Source organism: Penicillium crustosum, assembly GCF_028827405.1.
Source record: "Penicillium crustosum strain IBT 35664 chromosome Unknown utg000003l_segment0_segment0, whole genome shotgun sequence".
NCBI lineage: Eukaryota > Fungi > Ascomycota > Eurotiomycetes > Eurotiales > Aspergillaceae > Penicillium > Penicillium crustosum.
The window spans coordinates 1,710,924-1,737,272 of NW_026623124.1; the positions used below are offsets into that span (position 1 = coordinate 1,710,924).

Sequence of the window (26,349 nt, forward strand, 5' to 3'; positions counted from 1 at the left end):
AACTAGAATATCATCTGCAGCGTACAAATGCTGGTAGAAAGGTAGAATGGAGATACCAAAAACGGTTGGAGCACTGTTTTTTTTCCCACCAACCCCAAACAACTAAAACCATTCACTACCGGTTATTCTACGGTTCTTCAACGGTTCTTCAGCGGTCCTTCAGCGGTCTTCAGCGGTTGCTCAGCGGATATTTAGCGGACGTTTAGCGGTGGTTTAGCGGTGGTCCAGCTGTAGATCTGTTGTCAGTAGGCCTGTACAGAACAAAGAGCTAATTAATAGTTGCTATATATTCAGCGGTTGCCCAACCGTTTTCTGTGTCCCTTCCGGTAATGTATGTAGTTACTCTTCCCACGTTCTGATAGGGCTGGAATGAAAGATATGTACGCCTCGGTCATTGGGCAACATCAAGTCTTGGCATTTCATGCGTTCTCACCAACCAAGAGACTACCCGGGCGATGTGAAGTGAATTGCGAGTCACATTGGCCGTAAAAGCCGTGAAAATTTTTCATCGTGTGCCTAGATGCCATAAACGGTGGGGGCATCCATGGGTATGAAAAGTCAAAATTTAAATTCATCTAATCAATCAGATAAACGGCTTTCTGGCATCTGATTAAAATTGCCGCCGATGATTTACCTAGGTAATTTCCTATCTTTCCATGGAAATTTTGGTGGCGTTAAGTTGTTGAACACGGAGATAAAGGGTCAGCAGTGTGCATATGTAACCCTTGGCATGGCAGAGTATATTATTTTCACGCAGAAGGCTATATAAACCTGCTAGCTGACAGTAGTAAAGTCACAAACTGTAGAATAACATAGTCGGGATGATTTCCCTGGGATACAAACTATCGAATTGACGCATGGGACCCTATGCAGTGAATGGAAACTCGATGTGTACAGGTTGAACTGAGGCTCTGAATTACAGGGTCCGAGATAGACAAATTTTTCATTCATTTCCGAATTGGTTGAGCGGGGACGTACGTAAAGCCACTGTATTATGATAAGATTATCAATCAGTTAAATACTAACCTTGGAATAATCCACATGTCTTGTACTAGTGTGGGGCAGGAAATTCCACAATGTAGGTTGGTTCCCTGTGAGAAATAACACTATGGGTTGATGTTTTGGATCCTTCACTTGGCTGGTCAAGTTGTGGGGAAAATTCATGTTTTCAGAGAGGAATTCATGAGACTATCTGCTCCCAAAAAGCCTTGTAGTAGAGAAAAAATTTGGACCACGTTTTGACCCATGGAACGTATACATGTACAAAGTTCCGGTAGGTAGGTGTATGGATTTGGCTGCTCCGGCGGGGAAATACACGCTCTATCCACTGAGACACTAAGATTTCGGAAGACCCTGCATGAAAGCTTAGTGCCGCTTGGCAGAAACGGTATAAATTACCACTTCGTATCTGAAAATAATTCATAATATGTAATTCAAAATATTTCAAGGTTTTTTTAATTTACAAAAATTAAACCTTAGAAAAAGCTTCTCGTTTTCGTTTCCCCCGGTGGCCCTCTCACCCAATGACCCTGCGTTTGCCCACTGGCCCCGCTGCAGTCTCTCCTCTCACTCATACCTATAATCTCCTCCGATATTGGAACCGATCTATCCGTCTCGACTGATTAAATCTAAAGGGCTGAAACACCAGTCTCTACACGTTTCTCTGAAACGGGGACGGTCGTATCAACGGGTGCTGGTATCTCCACGGGTGCTGTCGGATCTTCATAGGGACGGCGGAGGATGAAAGCCCTAGCTCTAGCCTTGGCTCTTGCGACTTTGTTCATAGCCGGGTCAATGACAGGAATAGCTCCGCGCTTCTCGCGGTAAAACATCAGCCCGTAGCCGATCATGACACAGATCCAGTACAAGTTGTATGCGATCACGGAGCCATAGTCGGCGGAATTGGTCCAACCAAGAAGCGCGTTGAAGATACCCCAACCGCCGCCACCTCCTAGCTCCGGGTTACAGCAGTTCACGTGCCAGACACTCTGACGAATGTCATAGGACCCGGCACCAGAGCCAGTCTCCGACGCGTCGCCTCCGATAATATGGTTCCAGGCATTGTTCTCCAAGTACCAGACACCACGCGAGAAAAGACCGGCGGCAACGAGGTAGAGGAAGCAAGTGGAGATGATCAAGAATATCTGCATCGAAGTCTGTCGTCCACCTCTGTCGGTGTGTTAGCGCCATATCTTTCTCAAAAGGCAATTGAATCCACATACCGGTAGATAATATAGCCCACTACAATACCGGCCAGAAGACCGCAGACGACGGCCAAGGGGAAGGAAGTGGCAGGAAGCCCTAATCCAACACCACCGACATAGACAACGGCCTCGAGACCCTCACGGAGAACGGTGATAAATGGCAGGATAAACATAGCATATTTCTCCAACCATCTCTTGACGCGACCTTTCTTTGTCTCATTTGGATCATGCTCGGTTTGGAGTGCCTTGGCGAGTTTGACACGCCATTTATCCTGAAGTTTAGACACGCGCAGCAGGGCCGCACCCATAATCGTGATAATGATTGATGCGATGATTCCCAACACACCCTCCCAGATATCCTCAGTACTGGAGAAAGTATCTGTTCCGAGGCCGTAGAAACCACCGATCATGCCTGCGCCGACTGCAAGACAAATAAATAGTCCTAAGCCGCATCCCAGCCAAACCTGTTTCCTTTTAGCCCATGAACTTGAATGGCATTGTGGGAGTCGGCCACGCATACTTGTTTCACCAGTCTTTTATATGTCGGGCGATCACTCTCGTAGAGCGACTGCTTCAAGAAAGCCAGTAGAACTGACACAACCACCGTTGTCTCGAGACATTCTCGAAAACAAATAAAAAACACTGAACCGAGTTGATAAGCAATTGTGTTTTCCAAAAAAGCAGTGCATGAACTATACCGGTGACAGCAAAAACCTTGTTGCTACCCATGACGCTTGAAATGTATGACTTTGAAGGAGAAGAGATTCAAAGAATCAAGTCGCTAGAAAGTCAAGAAGCACCTGGATAAGGCCGCTTGTAACCCGGTTACCGAAACATATTCTCTGGTATTGTTGGAAATTCAAAATTCAAAAATTACATGGGCTATGACCTCGTGAACAAGCGTTTGACGACCCACTCTGTATTTATCCGATTGAGCTTGGCTTCTTGTAAGCTCACCCGTATCCGTATCGGAAGCTTTTCTCGAGCGTTTAGCACTATGATTGGCGGTAGTGGATATGTCTTAAAACTTGTACCATCACATGGTCGAGGATTCAGCCACTTGAGTTCTGAACTCGTAAATATACCCCGCCAGAAGAGATAACGATCATACCATGTTATCCCAATTTGGTAGGTGAGCACAGGTTCGTGACTCCTTGATTCGCCTACGATTGATAAAGCAAACCCCATTTCGCATTATGACTCTCCTCCACCAGGGTACACCTGGAATTGAACCAATGGAAAACTGACAACCCCCCCACGTGTGTATACAATAGACTTCCAGGATACATCTGATTAGGATGAAAATTCCTTCCAGGGTTCCAAGGTTCCCCACCTAGGCACGGTCGGAAGAAGATTGATTAAGATATTCGGGAAGGATTAACTTTCCACTTATCAATCTTGTACTACGCTAGCATTGTTACAAGCTTCCGTTCCAAAGCTACCTAGTCTTTTTGTTCGCCCTCTCTTTTCGTTGGGAATCTGGAAATTCTTCTCCTACTTCCTCCCTGGCAAAACCAGGCGAATTCTCAAAGCATGGCTATTTTTCATGGAATGCTGATTCGCCTTGCGGCAGTACTACTTCTTGTGCAGTACTGTCAAGCAAAGACGGTGAATCTGGATTTCAATGTCACTTGGGTCAATGCAAACCCTGATGGCCTCCATGAGCGAAAGGTGGTGGGTATTAATGGCCAGTGGCCACTACCTGTCATTGAGGTGGACAAGGGCGATCGCCTGATTGTCAATATGTATAACGGGCTTGGAGACAAGGAGACTTCCATCCATTGGCACGGCATGTTCCAAAATGGTACCAATAATATGGATGGTCCGTCGATGGTTACTCAATGTCCAGTCGCTCCTGGTTCCTCCATTACCTACAACTTCACCATCCCCCAAAATGGTACTTACTGGTACCACTGTCATACCGACGCCTGCTACCCGGATGGTTATCGACAGGCTCTGATTGTGCACGATAAGGACGCATATTTCAACGACATGTATGACCATGAAGTTACCGTTACGATGAGTGATTGGTACCATGAGCTTGTTGAGGACATTCCGTTTATTCGCGTTGAAAACCCAACGGGAGCTGAGCCTGTTCCAGATGCCTTCCTCTTCAATGACACATTGAATACAAACATTCCTGTCGAAGCCGGAAAAACCTATCTGATGCGATTGATCAATATCGGTGCCTTTGTGGCGCAGTATTTCTACATCGAAGATCACACTTTCCGCATTGTTGAAATTGATGGAGTATACGTTGACGCACAAGAGGCCGATACACTTTATATTGCCGTTGCGCAACGTTATGCCATCCTGGTCACCATGAAAAACTCGACGGATAAAAACTATCCGATCGTGACGGTTGCCGACTCGCTTTTACTGGATGTAATCGAGCCTTCTCTCCAACTAAATCAAACCAATTGGCTCGAGTACAATAGCAGTGCGGCGCACCCGCAAGCTGTGATGACGGTAGACATTTCCTCCGACCTTGTTCCATACGATGACATGAAGCTTGTTGCTCACGATCGGATGGAGCTCCTCCCAGACCCTGATATGATCGTCCAGGTCGATGTCATCATGGACAACCTGAACAATGGTGCAGGTTATGCATTCTTCAACAATATCTCCTACACGATGCCTAAGGTCCCGACATTGTACACAGTCCTCACATCCGGGGAATACGCTACAAACCCGGCGGTCTACGGAGAATACACACATCCGTTCATTTTCGAGCACAACGCTGTCATTGAGGTTGTCCTCAATAACCTGGACGGCGGTTCGCACCCCTTCCATTTGCACGGGCACAACTTCCAACTCGTCAGTCGCACTCCGTCATATGGTCCTTCTTTCAATGACTACGCCGACGGTGACCCACTCCCTTACAATGCCACCGAGAATCCCTCCAGCAGCTTCCCAAAATACCCTGCTCGCCGTGATACCTTTGTCGCACCACCCCAGGGTAACTTTGTTGTCCGATTCGTTGCCGATAACCCTGGTGTTTGGTTGTTCCACTGCCACATCGATTGGCATATGTCACAGGGCTTGGCGATGTCATTCATCGAAGCCCCAAAGCAGCTCCAACAGCAATTGTCGCTGACGGAGAGCGAAATCAACATCTGCAAAGCTGCCAACATGTCCTACGAGGGAAATGCTGCCGCTAACACGGAAGATCTGCTCGACCTAACCGGTGAAAACAAGCAGCTTCCGTGGCTACCTGCCGGATTCACGGCGAAGGGAATTGTCGCAATGGTTTTCTCTTGTGTATCCGCTTTCCTTGGCATGGCGTTCATCACCGTCTACGGTATCTCAGGCATTCAAAAACCGAAGGAGGAAACTGCTGTGATTACCGAGCGTGAGGGATTGTGAGTTCCTTTTGGGTTTTTGGTGTACTTTAATCTATATATTTATCTCGCTTGAGCGGATATACATTTGCATTTTGAAATTTATCTGCTGGTTATGAACTCTTGCCGCACGTGGAATATAAAAAAGCCCATTTTGAATATATATATTGATTACTATGTTCCAATTTTGTAATTTGTGTCATATTAGATACAATATTGCCATTATTCCCAGGACACTCATGCCAAACAAGAATAAAACGGTTTAATCCTGTTATACCTCCGATGCCAGACAACACATCAGCCGATAAGTATTTTATAGACTAAGTTTAGCTAATGAATAGCAATTGTTAATCCCGGTCCTATATAATGAGATCTACAGTGTTCTTCCCTGTCTTTTCCAATTCTAATGTTTGTCTTGCATTCCTTCTCCCCGGTTTTCGGGCGTATGTTGAGGTTGAGGTAAATCATGCGTTGTATAATGTACCTATAACCAAACCTGTATTCTCTAACTCGTTAGCAATAAGATATATCTTTGGTACATCTTCCCTAGAGGGGAGGTTACTGGAGAAGAGAGGAGAAGACATCTGGCCGTAGCCAAGGAAACCTCTCTATCTCCAATATTGATTTCAAAATTATAGCTAGAGAGTAGAGATGGAGGTGTCTTAACGATCATATCTAGATCTAAGCAACGAGGGGAAAGTTGGCTACATCAAGTGCGAGCATATTGACTAGGCGAACTGTATGTCGTAATATATTTCACAGTGAGCTCCCATTTCCGAAACACATAGTAAATGCGATAAATTAAAACTTGAAATCTCAACAACGGTAGTCTATAGGAACTTTTCTTTCTAGCTTGATGTTGTCTATGTGATATCTGGTCACTTTAGGGAGGCTCGAGAAAGTTAATGATTTGTTGACTGAGATATATATATTTTTAGAGTTTGGCATCTAAATTTCCAACTTCATGACAAACAATTAAGTGCATTGCCAGACTTGCAGCATCTGTTGGTACCCGAATACTTTCTTGAAGTCGCTCAACTAATACCACCCTTGGGTGGCCACTATATTCTGCAGAATCAAAACAGGGGCCTTCCCACGAGCACTATCCGTTTATCCCTCTTTGGCTAGACAGGCTCGCAAATTCTTACCAAATCGTTTGATTAAAAAACGAGTAGCACACTACAAGATGAGCAAAGACAAGGTAACACATCGTCTTGCGACTAAGACGTCTTGGCCTGACTTTATGTCATACATTCTGAGATACAACGATGAACGCGGTATGCAAATTCCAGAAATCGAGGTCAATGCTGGAATCATTATTCAGGCTGGTAGTGAAACCACAGCGACAGTTCTGGCGACTTGCCTTTTTTTTACCCACAGAAGCACCCACAATGCTGGCAAAGAAGTATTGCGGAGGTGCGATCGGCTTTCAAAACGGATTTTCACTGTATTAGTAGCCCATATAGGTTCCTGTATCTGTGCCGCACTATTCTACCTTCCGTGGATACACAAATTTTGTCAAGCCGGATTCCTTCCTGCCAGAACGGTGGCTTGGGGGCATTGAAAAGGAAAGTCTATTTCCCTCCGACCGGCGTGATGCATTGCAACCGTTCTCTTTTGAGCCTCGCGGGTGTATTGGACGAAAGTAAGTTCTTTTATAGAAGCTTGCTATTCTCTCTTTCGCGAACAAACTTTCTGACCTAGTTTATTGTTAGTTTTGCGTATGCGGGAATGCGTACTGTGTTATCCAAGATACTTTTGCATTTCGATGTCTCTCTGCAACCCGAGTCAGACAAATGGGATAATGCGAGGAGCTTTGTTGTATGGGAGAAAGGACCGTTGTTTGTTCGCTTGAGCGACGTGAAGAGTGAAAGCTCTATTTAGCTCCGCAATAATTACGGTAATTGCGGACGCCTGGGCTTCCAGAGACCATAAAGGTTCTGCGAAATTATTCTCATGGCCCGAGAGGATCGAAGCCACAGTTCAGCATGTTTTCATTGTCAAAAGGCCACCAAGGCTGTTAGATTAAAGACTTAAATCCCAGGCGGTTATGAGAAAAATATTTGAAGTATACGATTATAATGATAGAATATCGTTATAATCAGCATCATTTGTTACTCTTCTCTACGCGTCCGCTTTCGCCATCTCAGTCACCGCGGCCACTTTCGTCGATGTTGCTATAAGATCATGTCGTAGGCTTATAAGTACAGTATTTAAAATATTATCTATTGCCGCTCGGATATATTAGACAGCGCTGATTAGGCGTAAATTCTCATTGTAAAACCGCGTATCTTTGTTATCCTTACGAGAGTGCTTATGGGTTATACAGACTGCTTCCGGTAGGTCGTTCGGATTGACTGGTACTTGGTCCGTTATGCGCTATCCTCTATGCTTATGAGCTTTAAAGGTGATTGTAATTATATAGGTAGGAGGGTTTCGGTGTGGGCGTAGCGTTTCCGGTAGAGGTATAATTGCGAATTTCCCTATACTTAGGGCTAAGGTAGGAGCCTCTCGCGAGTCGCTCTTATATTCTCGTTCTTTTTTATTGGTCTCTCGGTCATGTTCTGTGGGCCCCTGGGGCTTAGAGAATACTCGTGCTATACCATAGTGGCTCGTTTGGAACTCTATCTATTCTCGTTGGCTAGGACCGCCCCTCTTCTGTGTTTCCTACTATAATCCAGAGCGCTGCCGGCTGAAGCGGGGCTGTAGATTAACCTATGCTGAGGTCTAAGGTGATAGGCTTATATAAATCGCTTATATATACGCGAGGTTCTATGTTCTCTGCCTCCTGTTTATGGTTCGACGATTCTCCGTCACTAAAAGGTGATGATATTGTAGCCTGACCGATAGTTGAAAATAAAATCTCACACAAGTCGAGTTTCAGATGGGCTCAAGTTGATTGGTTTAGATATCATCGAGGTGGCACCGACCTACGATACCGATGCGGAGCTGTCGACTATGTACGTTCTTCCTTTGTGGTGCTTTCTTTGTATACGTCTTTTCAAAAACCGGGTCAAACAGGCCAACTCATTTTTCTTTTTAGAGCTGTCGCAGATGCTTTGTGTGAGGTACATATCATTATGGCGAAGAAGGGCTCATTGTCTATTGGGGAGAAATCTGGTAAATACCCATAGTAGTATAAAGGAAAAAGTATTTAAGAATGGACGGACATCCAGGATTTGAAACCTTCCATGTCAGGTTGTGAACAAAGAAATTTGTTGGTTGTTATGGTGTTCTGTGGACAAGTAACAAGTGTTAGGGTTCGGGTTCTAGCATATGCAATGCAATGCAACAGGCTTTATTAGCCCAGAAATTTGGGGGGAAGCCATCGGCGATCCTTCAACGGTTTCTCTGATAATAGTGGACCTCTTTTCGAATTCAATCCAGGAACCAAAGTCAAAAAAGTCCCAAATATGACATTTGTGTACCCCTTGTTTCAGCGCAATTTCCACGTGGATGGCAAAAATGGAAGACTCAATATGTCGGGTTCGGGATACGTTAGGGCCAATTATAGAGCACCGCAGCTGAATAATGGGTTCTTAGATAAATGGTTCAAGCTTTTAGGCATTTTACTTGGTCCGGAGTACATAGACGGAGTCAAACCCGTTTCATATTGCGGACAGTGGACGTCAAGCGATGAACCTCCGACTCCGCATCACGGTCAATTGGAGTGGATCCCGGTTGCCAACGAACTACCGGATTGGTTTGGCTGGCCCGTCTCTGACACGATTAGGCTCCATCTGGAAGTGAACACGCAGCGATCGGCGCCCAGAGACCCATGAAGATGGCCGATTGGGAGGATTGAAGGGAAATTTGAGCCTGGATGGTTCCTTTTCCCCCAACTGTTGTACCCTGTTGGAGCTAAAAAGTAAACTTGAAACGAACGGACACAACGTGGAGGTTCGAGACACTCGGCCTTTTTTTTTTTTTTTAATTTATTCTCAGTGGAGATAAGAGCTTTGAAAGGCATAAGGTATATTTTTGCTAGTTCGCATCGGAAGACCCGATGTAAGGCAAGAGACTATTGAACCATGTGCCCGGAGTATTTACAGAAAAGGAGATAATTCCCAGGTTAATATAGTAATATGGTGTTCTAGGTAACCCCCTTCCCCTACCGTATATTGTATAAAGAAAAAAAATCAGTTAAACCTTGGTTGACAAGTACGGAGTACTCTGTAAGTACATTCTATTGGATAGTCCCGATGTCAACCCCTGAACCAAAAAAAAAAAAAGAGACAACTTCCCCCTTGGAAAAGATACAATTGTCCTTCATCTTAAATTAAAACGCTAAACTATTCTAAGCTGGTGCACGGTCAATCACTCCATCCATCTTTTGTTATTTTGTTATTTTGTCATATTATCATATTGTCATATTCTACCTCCCTACTTTCTCCTGCACATACAGAAGGGGACTGGGGACTAACAGGTACGCGTTGTGTTGTGTCGTGTTCTTATCGATACGAAAAAGAAAAAAGAAGGGAGAGACTGACACTTCCCTCTCCACATTCCAGACATCTCCTTATTCTGCGCCTCATGACTACGTCTATCGATTAACACTTCGATTTCCTTTTATTTCTATTCCACCTGGTGTGGTTCTCTTGGGGATATTAGGGAGAGAAATGACCGTCTCACCGCCAGGATCGCCCACTGGCGCACCCCCGCGTCCCATCAGCGCCGTTATGCGCACTCCGCGTAGTACCAGTCGTTTAAGTATGAGCAGCAGGCAGGGTGGAAGTCGTGCATCTGATGAAGATGGCAAGACTGCAGTTAAAGTTGGTATGTGGATTCTTTGGATACTTCCCCTGATCGCTCAATTCCATGGTTACCCGATACCTTGCAATCAAAGAAAACACAACATCAGCCAGCAACTAAATTCATCACTGACCGAGCGCAGCTGTCCGTGTGCGACCACCACTGAAACCAACCGATCCCGGGTATGACTTGATTCCTCAGCGATTCCAGAAGTCCACAGTCCAAGTCACCGCCCCAACTAGTCTGGCCGTCGATGTGTCCGCTGGGCGCAAACTATTTGTGTTTGATCGGGTTTTTCCCGAAACTACCGAACAGGAGGGCGTCTGGGAATACGTCAGCGATAGTGTAGACTCATTCGTTCAGGGATACAATGTCTCCATTATGGCATATGGACAGTCCGGTGCGGGAAAGTCCTTCACAATGGGTACCTCGGCTCCCATTGACCAGAATAACACGCAGGATATGGGTGAGTTTGAAAGAAGCTGGTTTACCAATCAACCTGGGAACTAACCGTGTGTGTTCATCTGGATTTAGGTATCATCCCCCGTGCTGCGCAAGTCTTGTTCGATAAATTAGAAGGCCCCTCAAAACATAATCGGACTGGGTCGCACTCGACTACTGGCCTCCGAACGCCCCAACGATATTCAATGTCTTCCGCCGCAAGCTTTGGGAAGTTGAATCAGGAAAAAGATAAGACCTGGCAGCTGAAAGCTACATATGTGGAGGTGCGCTTTTATTCTGTTATCTTGTTTTTGAGGAAACTGCCGGCATGACATTGTTCTAACTGTTGTTCCCCAGATCTATAATGAACACCTGAGAGATTTGCTCCTTCCCGAATCGACCGCCGCAAACGACCGCAGCAACGTGACGATTCGTGAAGATACCAAGGGCCGCATCATTTTGACCGGGTTGCACCAAGTTAATATTAACTCATTTGAAGATTTGATCGGTGCCCTGAACTTTGGCTCGACCATTCGTCAGACAGACTCCACCGCAATCAACGCCAAATCATCTCGGTCGCATGCCGTCTTCAGCTTGAACCTTGTGCAGCGCAAGTCTTCACCAAATCACGCAACCCCGAGCCCCATAAAGGAGAAGCGCATGTCGATGCCAGTCGACACGTTCCACGCCGGGGAATCAATAACTGTTGATAGCAAACTGCACTTTGTGGACCTGGCGGGAAGCGAGCGGCTGAAGAACACTGGTGCCTCCGGGGAACGCGCGAAGGAGGGTATCTCTATCAACGCGGGTTTGGCTGCACTCGGAAAAGTCATCTCTCAACTCTCGTCACGCCAGCACGGCTCTCACGTCTCCTATCGTGACTCAAAGCTTACCCGACTACTCCAGGATTCACTCGGTGGAAGCGCTTACACGTACATGATTGCTTGTGTCACTCCCGCCGAGTTCCACCTCAGCGAGACTTTGAACACAATCTCATATGCTCAACGAGCCCGAGCTATTCAGAGCAAACCCCACATTCAACAAGTTGCAGACGACGGCGACAAGCAGGCGTTGATTGAGCGGCTCAAGTCCGAGATATCTTTCTTGCGCCTACAGATCCGCAACTCTGAGGGATCCGAGCGACGTGAAGGAGGATCCACCGAACGAAGTGAACGCAAGAACGAACGTGAAAAGCACTTGCAAAATCAGCTGTTGGATATCCAAGAAAGCTACAATTCTCTCAGCCAGCGCCACGCCAAGCTGATTTCGAATATGGCCAATGATTCGGAGTCGCATCCCAACGGCGAAATGGACGATGCAACCTCCGAAATTGGGAAGAACTCCGTTGAGAGAATGCAGCGGTCCAAGTCATTTGCCGAGTCTGTGGAGCAGATGGTTCTAGAGTACGAAAAGACTATCCAAAGCCTGGAGTCTTCGCTCTCTGAAACACGCGCCTCCCTCTCTATCACGGAGAGTGATTTACTCGAGCGTGAAACCAAGTGCGCCTATATCGAGACTGTCAAGGAACAGCTTCAGGCCCGTGTGCAGAAGCTGACGGACCGGGAACTCAACACTGAAAACTACCTCCACGAATTGGAGTCTAAGCTTGATGGCCACTCTACAGGCGAAGAGAAGCACGCTGCTATTGTTGCTGAATTGCGCAAAGAATTGAGCCGGGCCCGTGACAGCGAAGCCAGCTGCGAGGAATACATATCGACTCTTGAGGAACGACTTGCAGAGGGTGACCAGGACATGGAACTTATGCAGCGCGAGGTGATGCGTTTGGAACATGTGATTGAGCGGCAGCGAGGCCTCGGCCAGCTAGATCGCCTACTCGGCGAGCTAGACCAACAAGATGGTGGAGATAAACACGACAGTGCCAACGGCAATGACTACCCACACTATCCCCAGCCCAGGAGTATTCAGGCCTCTCATAGACACACGCCCTCTCTGGACGTTCTCAGCGAAGCAGTTGAGACAGCCATTCCGGAATCAGACGAGGATCTTGTCGAGCCGACCATCGAGGCCGAGCTTGAATCCATTGGAGAATCCGAGCATGAAACGGGTGAGGACTTGAAGGTCTTGGAAACCATGACCAGCAAGCTGGAGGCACGTCGCTCGGAGGCTCTTCGTGAGGAACCCCTCGCAAGTCCCGCCCAGTCCAAGTTCGTTGCCGACAAGCTTGAGACTGTCACCCAGGAGCTTTTCGACCTACGCCTGCAGCATGAGAACACCCTTGGTGACTTTGAGAATCTCGAATCCAAGTACGAGCAGGTTCTCAAGGCCCTTGAAGAGCTTCGCCAGGATAAAATTGACGAAGCCCGCCACCCGGCACCCGACGTCCAAAACGAACTTTCGCCGCGCCCGGTGACTTTTTTAGGGAATGGAGGCACTCCGACCTCGAAGGCTGGACCACAACACTCATCCTCGCAATCACTCTCCTCGGAATTATCCTCGGTCGAGGAGCAATCCACTTTGCGCGCATCCTATGAGGACGGATCGAAGGCAACTTCGTCCGCACCCTCAACCCCGCAGGTGCTGTCGACCCGTCAGGTGGACTCCGAAGAGTCCGAAAGCATGCGCAAGATGCTCGCCGAACATCAGGAGAGTGCCGAGCTCATGGCCCAGAAATATAATGAGTTGCAAAACGAGCATGAAGAGATTCTTGGACTGGTCGAAAAGCTGAAGGCCGAGGCTCAACGCGCCAAGTCTAGCTCACCCCCTGCAACCCCCGGTTTCAAAATGATCCGCCGCATGACTAGCCAGAACATTCTGTCAGGGGTTGACCGTGCAACCCGAGCCATTACCGGTCTCCGGCTCCTTGCGTCCGAGGAGTTTGCTGGCAAGCCGGACGCTATGCACAACTTCGACTACCATTTGGATCAAACCATGCACGAGTTGCAGAGCCGTATGGAGCGCCTCCAATCCCTTGAAGCTGAGAACCAAGGCGTTAAGAAAGAAATGGAAATGAAAGCGACTATTATCTCTGGCCTAACCAGGGAACGTTCGAGTTTGCAGGGTGCCTCGCCTGTGGACATGGCTCTGGTGTCGCAACTGCGCGATCAGGTCGTCTCCCAAGAAAGACAGATCAACCACCTTCGCGACGCACATGAATCCCGCCAAAAGGAACTGTTGACTGAGATTGATTCTCTGAAGAGTCTTTTGAAGTCTCAGGAAAGCGCTACCCGGGCAATGGACGCTGGCGCTGAAGAGCAGGACAGAAAGATCGGTGCTCTGGAGGGAGAACTCACGGAGTGGCAAGAAAAGCACAAGAGTGCTTTGGAGTCCCTCCAGTCTTCGGAATCGCAGCTCACTACTACTCTCGCTGAGCTGGAGGGTGCTTTGGCTTCGGTCGCTGCTATGCGCTCTGAGCGTGCTGCTGCCGATACTGACTCTACTCAGAAGGAAGGCGCTGCTCGAGAGCTTGAGGGTGGCCGCGCCGAACAGCAGGAGCTTGTGGATAGCTTGATGAAAAACATCGAGGATCACAAGTCTACTATTGCTACCCAGCTTGCTACAATCGCCAGTTTGGAGAAGGCTCACTCCGATGCCCGGGATCAACTGGCTTCACAGACCGCTGTCGAAGAAGGAACCAATGCCGGCGCTGTTGACTTGGGTCTATCTTCCCGCATGGCCGAGCTTGAGCAGGAAATCTCTACCCATAAATCGGTTATTGATTCTCACAATGATAAGCTGGATACCCTCCAGGAATCTCACAAGCGTGAACTGGTTGAGTTGGAGGAGCGAACTAAGGCTGCTGCCCAGGCCGAGTACGATGCTCGTCTCCTCGAGAAAGATGCCGAGCATGAGCGATCCATGGCAACTTTGCAGAAAGATATTGCCGAGTCTCGGGACGAGCTGGTCAATCTACTTAAGGCTGTGTCGACTCTTCTCAACTCCGAGGTCTCAGCCGAGAACTTAACGGATCAGATCCAAGACGTTTTGAGCCAGAAACAACACTTCTCGGACAAGTATGCTGAGCTCATGGGCACCAATGAAGACCTTCGCAAGCAGCTGGAGGCCAGTGCGGACGCTGAGAGACGCCTAGACGAGATAGCCAAGAAGAACAATATCCAGGACTCCAAGGTTAATGAGCTGGCTCTCTTGGTGGCTACACTGGAGGATACTCTTCGCCAGAAGGATGAACAGGTCAAGAAGAAGGAAGCCCTGGTTGAGGAGATCACGATCGAGAAGCAGAAGAGCGTGCGTCTTGTGGAGGAGCTAGAGGAACAGATCACCAACAGCTTCGATCAGCACCACAACCGTCTGTCCGTCATTCAGCAGGAGCGTGATCAGGCCCTGGAAGATGCCAAGGCCAAGATTGTTATCTACGAAGGCGATATCGAGACTTACCAAGTGAGGATCGAGCAGCTTGAGCTTCAAATCAAGAACACCGGAAACTCCGACGGCTCCCACGATCGCAGCAGCTCCCTCACATCTAATCTCCGCAAGAGCTCTTCCGCTGCTTCTCTTCCCTCGCCTCCACCGGCGATCCCTCTCCCTCCCCTCCCTACCATCGCCTCCCACTCCAATGGTAGTGTGTCCCCGCCCAGCTCTCGACACGCCAGCAAAGAGCTGTCCAGCGTCCAGATGGTCGAGGACCAGGAAGCTCGAATTCGAACAATCGAGAAGCATCTGTACGCCGAGAAGCAGCTGACCGCCACCCTAGAAGAGGCCCTCGGTGACCTTGAAGCCCAGAGCACCAAGGTCAAGAGCGACTGCGAGGCCTGGAAGAAGAAGGCCTGGGCATTCGAGGATGAACTCACCTCCCTGCGCAAGGAACGCAACTCTGCCCGTCTGTCCCTCCAGGCCGTCGAAGAGGAGCGCAGTGCCCGCCGTGAAGCCGAGGCTGCGCGCGCTCAACTCGAAGAGCGCATGCTCGCCCTCAACAAGAAAAAGAAGAAGAGCACCCTCAACTGCTTCTAGGCGGTTTTGACTTTGACATTGCTCGAGCTTGAGCTTGCCCAGCATCAAAAGCAATCGCATTATCATCTGTCTTTATCGTTTTCTCTGCTTGTACACCTTTTTTTACCTTATTTGTTACTCTTCTCATCTTTTTTTTTTATCTTTCTTCGGCCCTTGTTTCATACCCCTTATTTTATTCGATTCCAATCAATTTCTCACCCATTTCCCTGTATTATGAGCTTTCACGTTTTTGTCACTTTCCCCTGTCGATTCCGTCAATACCTTGTCCTATAGCCCCTAACACACCCTGTTTCTATCTCCGTTTTTCACGTGTTCCTTTTTTTCTACTCGCACTCATGAATCCCTCATGACCAGGTGGTAGATCTTTTCATCGATCTTTTTATTTGTCTCTACGCTGAATAACCTCGATATTGTACATTCCGTCGGCTTTCAATCTTTGTGTCGCAATCCGAAGGATCTTGTCACCTTCCAGTCGCTTTTCTTCTCTGCTTGAATTTGATATGGATGCTCGCTCGTTCATATTGAGTTGCTTGTTTCGTACATTCTTGTCAATGAAGTTTATAATGTCGGCTTATTTTCTATCTCGTCCAGACTGGAGAGTAAACATTTGATATTTTATCATTTCTATTATTGGTTTATTCTCTAGTTCTTTTTGGTAACATCGTAGTTAGTAATATATCCTGTTGTTGCATTGCTTGCTATGGATAGATAGATTGAGGTAATATCTGATCCACACTTGGGTACCCTCTATTCCGCACATTGTGTTTCAAACTTTGCTTCGAAGGTTCCTAATAACTAGAGCGAAGAGTGCCAAACTCTAGACGCAGCAATGATATATCTCATGTTCATATGTGACCTCCGCTCATCATCATCCAACTATTCCACCTAACTCTTGTCGTGTCAAATTTGTCCATAGTAACATTAACCCTTCAAAATTATCCGTCATACTCAATTTCTTCGTTAAGGAGGAACGCGGACACGGTCTGTGACGATCTGCATATATGATATCCCGGTCTGGAATTATGTGGATTGGCGGGGGTGGGGGTGTATTGAAGCCATGCAATCCGCTCAGGGCGTTATCAACAGACGGCAAGGCTTGGGTTTTGCTGTTATCTAGAGAAATTGTTCCATCGCGGCCATGGGAGACTGGCTGCGGTGATGCCAATGCTCGTGGGGCCCTGCGCCGGGGAGGACAGTTGGTATCCTGAGCCCGGAATCCTGAAGTATCCAAAGTTATTCGTTTGTTTACATACCGTCCGCTACCAAGAGGACGCGTTGAGAGAACCTGGCGGAGGATGGGGTCTTCCATGGTTTTATCAGGGTGGTAGAATCGGACATGTCTGCAGAGTGAAGTTAGTCTACCGAAAACGTTAGGTGTACTTTAACCGGATTAATACCGCAGTAGGTCGTCTGGTCCAGGATAATTGTGTTGTTGGCCTGGGCAGAAGGGGCACAGATAACTTGGGCCATGTACCAGCCCATGATGCATCATCTCGTTCGTGCGCTTGAATCCTTTGCCTCCCTGGTCACATGCACAGCCTTCTGAGGGGCAGAAGTGAGGGCGATCTTGCGAATGTACCTCAGCATGGAAGCTGTTTTGTCTCGGTAGTAAGCAGCAATTCAGATTGGATATTATCGAATGCACTAGAGGCGCCGTTGGACTTACGTGAGAAGGAATTGGGTTTCGAAGGGTGACGCCATGCAACCTGGATGAGTACATTTGTAACCGTGGTTCTCTTTTCCAGCGGAGGCTTCCACGGTCATAGGCTCTAGAGGCTCAGAAAGATTCGATATGGAAGGCTGACTCGATAGAGATACTGTCGAAGAGGTACTTGGCCCGGGTGAATAGCGTCTCGCTGCTTCTGCAATCTCCAGGTTGTTTGGTGCTATGCAGTCTAGCAAGATTCCATCGCCCTCCCAAGTATCAGTCACGGGCTTTGAATTCCGTTCCGCTGTAGAACAAAACGCGGAGGGCACGTCACGGAAGCGATCGTGTACAGGGCGTGGATTAGTGTTCAAACCTGGGTCAAATTTCGGCCTTGGGTCAACAGGTACCTCCTCACTGCCCAGGTGAGAATATTAGTCTCGTCGTCGATATGGAGATTCATAAAAAGACATGATACGTACACGAAAAGGGAGTGGTCGAAGCGCTGAATAATTGACTGACCGTGCTGTAATTGGAATTGCAGGATCTCCCTGGAATGTATATTTAGAACTCCACTTCTGATTCTTGAGTGGCGATTCTGTTCAAGTCGGGTTTTACAAGAGTTGATTTCTTGGAGCATCTTTTGCATGAGAAGGCTGTACTCATCAAGATCGGATGGCTCCTCATTTTTCGAATCACCGTTTCTCCAGGGGTTGCCGTAAGAATCAGCAGACATGTTTATTGTGACATGGTTTGGCGTAGCCATAATCTTGGTGTCATTTTTCTGTTTTTCTTCTAGAAGAGATTTTATAAAGTCACGCTGTTCTCGGAGCATTGCCGGGGCGTTGTTGCTGCTTCATGATAAGAACCAGATATATCATAAGAAACGTGTAGGGTGACTCACCTCCGTATTTGCCCAGCGTACATTATAACATTTAGCAAAAGGAGCATCGTTGACTTCAGCCTCTTCAAATTGGCCTTAAGCGGATCCAGACTTGGTTCAAGTAGTACTTGTCGAAACCTTTCGGTTATTTGCTGGAGTCGGGTCTTTTCTGAACAGTCGTTATACTTGGTCATGGCACGGATTTGCTTTAGAACATCTTCGCATTGGATCAACACATCCCTTAGGGTTTCGAATGCGGTCTTTGAATATAGTTTTGCCTGTTCATCTTCTTTCAAGCTCTCTCCTAGCTCGCGTAGAATGGCAGAGGTAATTGCAACATCGCTGGATAGATTTTGGATGGATTCATTGGCACCTTTAAGCTCCCGATAGAAAGAAAAGAGCTTGACCGACAATTTAGTACCAAGGTCAGCAACCTGAATGATGCTAGCCGCGATCCCCAGAGCCTCCAAGCCTGACATGGTTCGGATTTGGCGGTTTCATCTGTTAGGGGTGAGATAAAGAAGTGAAATCAAAAATTCTAAGTGATTTCTGTTGAGGCTGAGCAAGGCCCTGTGCAGCCAGCCAAGGAAGGCGCAGCGGACTCTCGGCTGAATTACTATACAACATAGTTAACTAGTTAACTAGTTTGTGTATGTATGTACGAGAGATATAGCCATGCAGAATAGTTTAACCCTGATCATATTAAATTTATATCTTTGTTTCCTGAATCTCTAATCCATAATCACTAATCCCTAATTCTTAATTCTTAATTCTTAATTCTTAATAACTTATCTCTAATAGTGCCGAAGTCGTAGCATATTTGCATCACATGACGCGTATACCCCACGTGTCTTTAAGCTTGTCGCAACAGCTCCAATCTCCAAGCTCCAAAAACAATTCATCATGGGCCTCCAACGGTCCAATGTGACAATAATCCACCCGGATCTGGGTATTGGAGGTGCCGAGCGGCTAATAATCGACGTCGCCCTAGCCCTTCAGAACCGAGGCCACCGCGTAACGATCTACACCTCGCACCGCGATAAGGCGCACTGCTTCGACGAAGCGCGCGATGGCACGCTGGACGTCCGCGTGCGTGGAAACACCCTCTTCCCTGCCCATGTCTGTGGCCGACTCCACATCCTCATGGCTGCGCTGCGCCAGCTACATCTTACCGTCTCACTATTAGGCGAGCTTGGGACAAGGGGGACACCGGATACAACTACCATAGCCACCAACGATGAGGAGGACGGCGATGATATCTTCATCGTGGACCAGTTGCCAGCTTGCGTGCCATTTTTGAAGTCTTTCGGCCGCCCGCGCCAGTCCCGACGTCAACGCATTCTCTTCTATTGTCATTTCCCAGATCAATTGCTCGCACGCCGAGATGAGGGTGGTTCGCTTCTTCGCTTGGCGAAGGTCCTATACCGGTTTCCATTTGATTGGTTTGAAGGATGGGCGATGAGCGCGTCGGATCGGGTTGTTGCGAATTCTAAGTTCTCCCGTGGGGTCGTGCGTGACGTTTTTGGCTCGGATAAGTTGGGTGACGTGGAGGTGGTTTATCCATGTGTTGATATGGACTCCGCGGTATCAGTGCCAGAGAAAGTGGAGGAAGAACCCCTCTGGGGTGGGAAGAAGATCTTGCTCAGCATCAATCGCTTCGAGCGCAAGAAGGATATGGCACTGGCGATTCGCGCCTATAATGGACTAGGAGCGGAGAAGAGGAAAGGGACGCGGCTGGTGATTGCTGGTAAGAACTTTTGCATGAATTTTTGATTTATATAAATTCTAACATGGAATTTTGCAGGCGGTTACGATAATCGTGTCCACGAGAATGTTCACTACCACCAAGAGCTGGATGAGCTCGCGACCAGTCTCAGGTTGAAGACCGCAACCTCCAAGACAGTCGTATCTGCGCTTTCAATCCCCGACGACATTGATGTCCTTTTCCTTCTTTCTGTTCCCACTGCATTCAAAGATACCCTGTTGGCGCAATCTAAGCTCCTTCTCTACACACCGATCAACGAACACTTTGGAATTGTACCCGTTGAAGCAATGCGTGTTGGTCTCCCAGTACTAGCATCTAATACTGGCGGTCCATTGGAGACGATTGTCGAGGGTGAAACGGGCTGGCTCCGCGACGCTCACGCAGATGAAGAGTGGACTGCTGTGATGGACAAGGCACTTTACGGACTGAGTCGGGAGGACCTCCAGCGTATGGCTCTTGCTGGCAAGAACAGGGCGCAACAAGAATTCTCACTCACTGCTATGGGTGATAGGCTAGAAGAAGAGATCTCCACCATGCTCAAAGCTGAAAGGAGACCATTCAATGGGTGGCAGCAAGTGTTTGTCATTCTCGCATTGGTTGGGGCTGTTTTTGCAGTGATGGCTGCAATTTTACTTCGAGCGATATGATCCATAGTCCATGCATTTAAATCTGTGTACTTTATATTAACTACTGTTTCCCCATTTAAACTAGTTCCCTTATCCCCTGTACTGAATATGGTTCACCCCCAGCTTCACATAACCACTCTCACATATCAGTCACATGACCTCGTGTTTTGTTCGCGGTGACGTCGCGTCCCTCTATCAGATATCTATTCTTAATCGCCGGCCCTAGTGGCATTGGGGTCTCTCAACATGCCCGAAATAATAAACCTCCTATCCTCCGATCCTCCTACTTCACCAAAGCCCCAGCCACCAAAGCCGCGACAGCCAGCCGAACTTCCGTCGCGACGTCCATCCCACCAGCTTAATTCGATTTCGTCAGACCCGTTCGATACATCCCTGTTCGACTATGAAGACGTCTTCGACAAGCCCGCCAAGAAACGGCGAGTGAGCGATCAAGACATTTCTTCTCTGCAACAAAGCACCCCTCCAAATGAACCTCGAGCTCCAGCTTCTGCGGCGGAGCCTTGGTTCTCGATCTCCGATGATGATTTTGACCTGTCGCCAGTAAACGCCGCGGTTCAGAATAAAGCATCCCAATCGCGTGTTGAAGAGTCGGATCCAATTGTCTTTACCTCTTCGGCCCCCGTTCCTTTGCCAAAGCCACCACCGCGGAAAACAAATCTTTCAACCCGGGATATTCTTGCGCTTGCTGATGATGACGTACTATCAGACCCCATGAAACCTCCGCCCTCGAGTTTCCGAGGGCGTAGTGATATCGATGAATTCAGCGACCCGTTTGCTCTGCCAGAGTTTTCTGAGCTATTAAAAAAACCAACTGCTTCCAATACTATCTTCTCCGAGTCAACTGCTCGCCTATTATCTCGTCTTGGTGATGAACAAACTTCAGGCCCTAAAGCAAAGTCTGGTGCTCGAAAACAGAAAGACACCAGCTTGAAATCTACGGCAGTGGAGGTCCTCTCTGACGACGACATTGACGAACCAGTAGCACCCCGGAAAACAGCAAAGAAGACAAGCAAAGTTACTACCGCCGAAAGGGAAGCAAAGGCCAAAGCACGCGAAGACGCAAAGCTACAGAGAGAGCGAGAACGCAAGCTCGAGAAAGAGCGGAAGCTGAAACTCAAAGAGGAGAAAGCACAAGAGAAACAGCGAGCAGCCGATATCGCAAGCGTCAACAAGCTGAAAGTGAACAAAAAGGATTCCACGCCCGAGATGATCGTCGACATGGCTACATCTCTCGAAGACAGCAGCGTCGGCACTCAAACCGTCGAGTTCATGAAACGCCTCGGCGTCCAACATACATTCTTCACAAGCGCAATTCCCAATGTAGTCAAATGGCGTCGCAAAATGAACGCCACGTACAACAGAACCCTACGCCACTGGGAACCCTGTCCATCCTTCATCCAAAAAGAGGACCACGTGCTGTGTTTGCTACCAGCGCAAGAGTTCATCAACATGATAACCCCACCACCAGACGACGAAGAAAGAGAAACCCTAGAAATCCACGTCCTCCGGATAAAAAGCGCCTATCCAGACTGCAAACCCATCTACCTAATCGAAGGGCTGGCCGCGCTAATGCGCAAAAACACAAACGCACGCAACAGAGCCTTCCAAGCCGAAGTCCTGCGCCAACTGGCCGAAACAACGGCACCAGAACAACAAGAACAAACGACAGCGCGCAGAGCTCGAAAACCAAAGAAAAAGCCCGACACGACGCCCCTCGTCGACGATGAGACTGTCGAAGACGCTCTGCTCGAATTGCAGGTCACGCATTCTTGTCTCATTCACCACACGACCGCGCCAGCCGATTCCGCGGAGTGGATTAAGAATTTCACTGAGCATATTTCGACAGTGCCATACCGTCGTGAACGACAGGAGGCACACAATGCTGCTTTCTGTATGGATACCGGACAGGTGAAGACGGGCGTTGATAAGCAGGATACTTTTATCAAGATGATCCAGGAGGTCAATCGCGTAACGGCTCCTATGGCTTATGGGATTGCGGGACAGTATCCCTGTGTTGCGGACTTGACTCGTGGAATGCGGATGCATGGTGCTATGATGTTGGAGAATATCAAGGTAGGTTTCTGCTATTTTCCCTTGTTCAAATATACTGGCTTTCTCTTTCTATATTAGAATCTCTTGCTGACTGCTATAGAAATCCGCGAACAAAAATGGCTCCTTGACGAACGCGCGCATTGGACCCGCTGCCAGTAAGCGGCTGTACAAAGTGTTCACTGGACTTGATCCGAGTTCGACGGACATTTAGGTTTGGTTTTGTCTTCATGCTTAATTTTGGTTATGATTGCCATTTTTAGCTTGTCCTACTGTATGCCTCTCGCATTCTGGATATTGCATCCAATTGGCATGTCGGATTATCCTTTGGTTGATTACTACTTGGGCTTCTAATGCCCTGCCTCTCCTCCCATTTGGTTGGGAAATTGGATATTATCCTCCAAATGAAGTAGATGTCTTCTTGGTTTATGGGGCATATTGCTCTCGACGAAATGCCAGTTGGTACAGGGTAGTCCGAGTAGTACACCACCACCTACAAATGCAGCTATTGTTTTTCTTTTTTTTTTTTTTTTCAAATGTAAATGTTATATTTGAACATCAATATAAGATGCTTGAAAGTGCCGAAATGATAAAAAACTGCCTAGCTATATGCAAATGCGAAACCGAATCCATGTGTAGAACCCATTATCAACGCCCATATAAAACGCAGATATCAAACAGATTAGACATTAAAAACAAACCACAAAATCAAACCTTTCCTTGCTGCATAACCAACTAAACAACAACCCCCCTCCTCTTCCACCCCCTCCAAGCAGCCAACCAAGCCAAAACGGCAACCCAAACACTAACCGTGCAACCAACAGCCCAGAACCCATAGCATCGCCATCCATGGCACTGACCATCAGACAAGCCATCACCGTCGCCACGATCCATGGCATTCTGATAAGCAGCGGAGTAGACAACACCCCAGAGCGCGGCACCAGCCGCAGGCATCATGGCAACGATACCCCAGTTGGTGGCGAAGTTCTCGACGCCCCAGACTACGGAGATGATGATTGGCGCCAGGGAGAAAGCGCTGCCGTACCCGAAGCCGATCAGTGCGGTTGTCAGGTTGAAGATTCCTGGGTGGGCTAATGGGAGGGGGGAGGCGAGGAGGAGGTAGCCCAGGGAGAGGAGGAAGGCCGAGGGGATGAGGAAGACCATGCGGGAGAGAGTGAGACGTGAGGACGAAGGGGATGTGGTTCGGGAAGCTTCGGGAATTGAAGGGAAGAGGTGTGTTGCTGGGGGTGCAAAGAAGTCGGAAAGTGAGCCGGTCAGGAGACGGGCGATAGTCGAGGTTAGAGCTATGGTCATGACGTGGGTTGAGGGGGATCCAGCTGGGGGTGATGCGCCTGTGGGATAGGATTGAGGTGTGAGGGTTGGGATAATTGTACCCAGCTTTGGATGATAAGTTAGCTTAACAGTGTAGAGGTGGAGGTAAGACTTTAGACAAACTCACGTTATTGATGTACGATTCGCCGGGGCCGGTGACCAAGAAGAAGCCGGCAGCCAACCACCACATGGTGTTGTCTTGTAAGAAGACACGGGTTTCATAGTTGAGCAGCCAGTTCTTTTTCCGGCGCTCCTCTTCCTCACGTTCCTTCTCTAGTCTTCGCTGCTCGCGCTCTTCATCGGACAGGGTTGATTGCTCCTCGTCCAATGCATCAGAGAACGTGCCGTACTCAACTGCTTGTCTGATTTCATTCCGCGGCTGGAAGAAATCACTCTCCTCCAGGAGTCCACTGCGCTCTAGTTCTTCAACTGTCTCATCAATATACTTATCATCTTCTTCCACAATGCGCAATGCAAAGGTACCGATGATCCCAATTCCCAGCAATAGCAGCGCCAGAAAGACGAAGTATTGGAAAACGTCGAGATCACCGTGACTCCCATCTTCGAGACGTTCGTAAAACAGATACGTCCCGAGTTGACTCTGCCACATACCACTGAGGCCAAACGCCGCAATAGGAATAGCAAGCATGATACCCTTGTGCTTTCCCCTGCCGAAGTTCTTGGCACATGTCGCAACAGCTGCGAGATACATGCAGCTAGTTCCCATACCAATGGCGATAAACGCCACGACCATCACCCAGAACGGCCATCCCGAGCCGCCCGCATCAGCAGGTGGGCCGCTCTGATACGCGAACGCAGCGAGGAGATACCCGATGCCAAAGACCAGTCCCGAGAACATCGCTAGTGGCGACGGGCTGTACCGATCACACAAGTAGCCGAACAAGGGGACGGGAAGGTACATCGCGATTTCCGCGGCGATAGAAACAGCATTGACCTGGAGCTGCGAGTAATGGAGTCGGGTAAGGAGTAGATGGCCATACAGAGAGAACGCAGTGATACTGCCGGCTCCCAAGCTACAAGACGAAGATCAGGGTTAGCTTCCAGGGCCCCAATTAAGATGTTTTTCGTAGATATAAGACCACGGAGAAAGGGATTCCATACCAAGTAACAACACCCCAGCCAAAGCTAAGCACTCGGATGACCTCCTTCTGCATCCTCCGTCTGTCTCGCTCGACAATCTCCTCGACGACATCGCTCAATAGCCCATCATCACTCCGACCAAGTTCGTGATTAGCGGAGGTCCATGAATGCCTTCGCGATGGCTCAGCACTTCGGCCGGTTGTATCTTGTTCTGTATCGATATGCTGGAGGAGCGGGCGATTTGCGTCGAAATCGCGCTTATCGATCGTCATGGTGCTTTCTCCGCACCGGTTGCGCTAGGCGGTGTACTCGACTCTCTGCTGGGGGAATAGTAAGATAGGCGAGATAAGTGTAAATGGGCTGTGGGAGACGGGAAGGCGTTTAAAGATGGAAAGTATGTATGAAAGATGGAATGCCGAGCACAATTGTCGTGACTCGTGATGGAGCTTCAAGGGCGGGGAGCGGTGTCGGCCTGGGTGGATCCCGGGATGTTGTGCTGTTCAATGCTTTCTACGTCATTGGAGAACAGCTTTGGAGCTACAAAGTAATATGCTGTGCAAAAGTTATCAACTCTCAGAATATCTAGTAATTCTATTTAGAAAGCGCCTTACTGAAGTATAAGTACACATGCATACTCCATGTATGTAGATATCACAAGTGAAACTTGAATACATTCAGGGTATTCTACCCCATAAGATCACATGACATTGGCCTCCAATACAACGAACGTATTGAGATCTATAAATTTGTTAGTGAGTTGAAGTACTACTTTTTCTTAGAAGAAGACTTCTTTAATACGGGAGCTGGGTTCAGTTGCGACGGTCGAGTTATGTGATTATTAGATTTAACCACAAAACTACTATGTACGTATCTAGCTTACGGAGGTACATAGCAAGTGAATATTAGAGCCCATTAAATACTCGGGCGCATCTATAAAGAACCTACAATTAACCGCAAGTGTCGAGTGGTTACCTAGGCAAGGGCGCATTTCTCCAGAGCGTGAGTTCACCTGCATAAAAAACCTTTTGTCAAGACAACCCGAAGGAAAAGCCTCAATCAAGAGTGGCCCGATCATGTCATTTTGAAATGCATATTGTGAAATAGTGGAAATGAAGGGAAATTGGTCATCTAGAGATAAAGAAAAGGATACTCATGTACAAATAAAGTAAGATCATAGTAACAACCCATGAAGGAAACCGAAAAAAAAAAGAATTTGGAGACATTGGGGGGTATTATCAATATCAATAAAACAAGACTGAGAAA

At 48.0% G+C, this 26,349-nt stretch overlaps 9 protein-coding genes across 9 annotated transcripts; 5 read left to right on the forward strand and 4 right to left on the reverse strand.

Moving 5' to 3' along the window:
- Window positions 1-1,628: 1,628 nt before the first annotated feature.
- On the reverse strand, window positions 1,629-2,933 carry N7487_007703 (FTR1 family protein; the record flags this gene model as incomplete). The annotated part of the gene is made up of 4 exons (XM_056875433.1): window positions 1,629-2,169; window positions 2,223-2,668; window positions 2,725-2,846; window positions 2,903-2,933. The coding sequence occupies 4 exons, from the start codon at window positions 2,931-2,933 to the stop codon at window positions 1,629-1,631; spliced, it is 1,140 nt and encodes a 379-aa protein (XP_056727621.1).
- Window positions 2,934-3,755: 822 nt separating this feature from the next.
- On the forward strand, window positions 3,756-5,570 carry fetC (putative ferrooxidoreductase Fet3; the record flags this gene model as incomplete). Its single annotated transcript, XM_056875434.1, has 1 exon — window positions 3,756-5,570. The coding sequence occupies one exon, from the start codon at window positions 3,756-3,758 to the stop codon at window positions 5,568-5,570; it is 1,815 nt and encodes a 604-aa protein (XP_056727622.1).
- A 1,161-nt stretch (window positions 5,571-6,731) lies between these two features.
- Window positions 6,732-7,429, forward strand: N7487_007705 (uncharacterized protein; the record flags this gene model as incomplete). Its single annotated transcript, XM_056875435.1, is given in 3 exon segments — window positions 6,732-6,992; window positions 7,012-7,190; window positions 7,261-7,429. 3 exon segments carry the CDS (start codon window positions 6,732-6,734, stop codon window positions 7,427-7,429), a joined length of 609 nt encoding a protein of 202 aa, XP_056727623.1.
- A 2,735-nt stretch (window positions 7,430-10,164) lies between these two features.
- On the forward strand, window positions 10,165-15,664 carry N7487_007706 (uncharacterized protein; the record flags this gene model as incomplete). The annotated part of the gene is made up of 4 exons (XM_056875436.1): window positions 10,165-10,321; window positions 10,440-10,763; window positions 10,832-11,022; window positions 11,096-15,664. 4 exons carry the CDS (start codon window positions 10,165-10,167, stop codon window positions 15,662-15,664), a joined length of 5,241 nt encoding a protein of 1,746 aa, XP_056727624.1.
- A 1,109-nt stretch (window positions 15,665-16,773) lies between these two features.
- Window positions 16,774-17,146, reverse strand: N7487_007707 (uncharacterized protein; the record flags this gene model as incomplete). The annotated part of the gene is made up of 3 exons (XM_056875437.1): window positions 16,774-16,882; window positions 16,918-17,004; window positions 17,034-17,146. 3 exons carry the CDS (start codon window positions 17,144-17,146, stop codon window positions 16,774-16,776), a joined length of 309 nt encoding a protein of 102 aa, XP_056727625.1.
- Window positions 17,147-17,679: 533 nt separating this feature from the next.
- On the reverse strand, window positions 17,680-18,671 carry N7487_007708 (uncharacterized protein; the record flags this gene model as incomplete). Its single annotated transcript, XM_056875438.1, has 2 exons — window positions 17,680-18,160; window positions 18,214-18,671. The coding sequence occupies 2 exons, from the start codon at window positions 18,669-18,671 to the stop codon at window positions 17,680-17,682; spliced, it is 939 nt and encodes a 312-aa protein (XP_056727626.1).
- Window positions 18,672-19,095: 424 nt separating this feature from the next.
- On the forward strand, window positions 19,096-20,604 carry N7487_007709 (GDP-Man:Man(1)GlcNAc(2)-PP-dolichol alpha-1,3-mannosyltransferase; the record flags this gene model as incomplete). Its single annotated transcript, XM_056875439.1, has 2 exons — window positions 19,096-19,939; window positions 19,997-20,604. The coding sequence occupies 2 exons, from the start codon at window positions 19,096-19,098 to the stop codon at window positions 20,602-20,604; spliced, it is 1,452 nt and encodes a 483-aa protein (XP_056727627.1).
- A 225-nt stretch (window positions 20,605-20,829) lies between these two features.
- Window positions 20,830-22,867, forward strand: N7487_007710 (uncharacterized protein; the record flags this gene model as incomplete). Its single annotated transcript, XM_056875440.1, has 2 exons — window positions 20,830-22,677; window positions 22,757-22,867. The coding sequence occupies 2 exons, from the start codon at window positions 20,830-20,832 to the stop codon at window positions 22,865-22,867; spliced, it is 1,959 nt and encodes a 652-aa protein (XP_056727628.1).
- A 521-nt stretch (window positions 22,868-23,388) lies between these two features.
- On the reverse strand, window positions 23,389-25,358 carry N7487_007711 (MFS transporter; the record flags this gene model as incomplete). The annotated part of the gene is made up of 3 exons (XM_056875441.1): window positions 23,389-24,051; window positions 24,113-25,019; window positions 25,108-25,358. The coding sequence occupies 3 exons, from the start codon at window positions 25,356-25,358 to the stop codon at window positions 23,389-23,391; spliced, it is 1,821 nt and encodes a 606-aa protein (XP_056727629.1).
- Window positions 25,359-26,349: the final 991 nt, after the last annotated feature.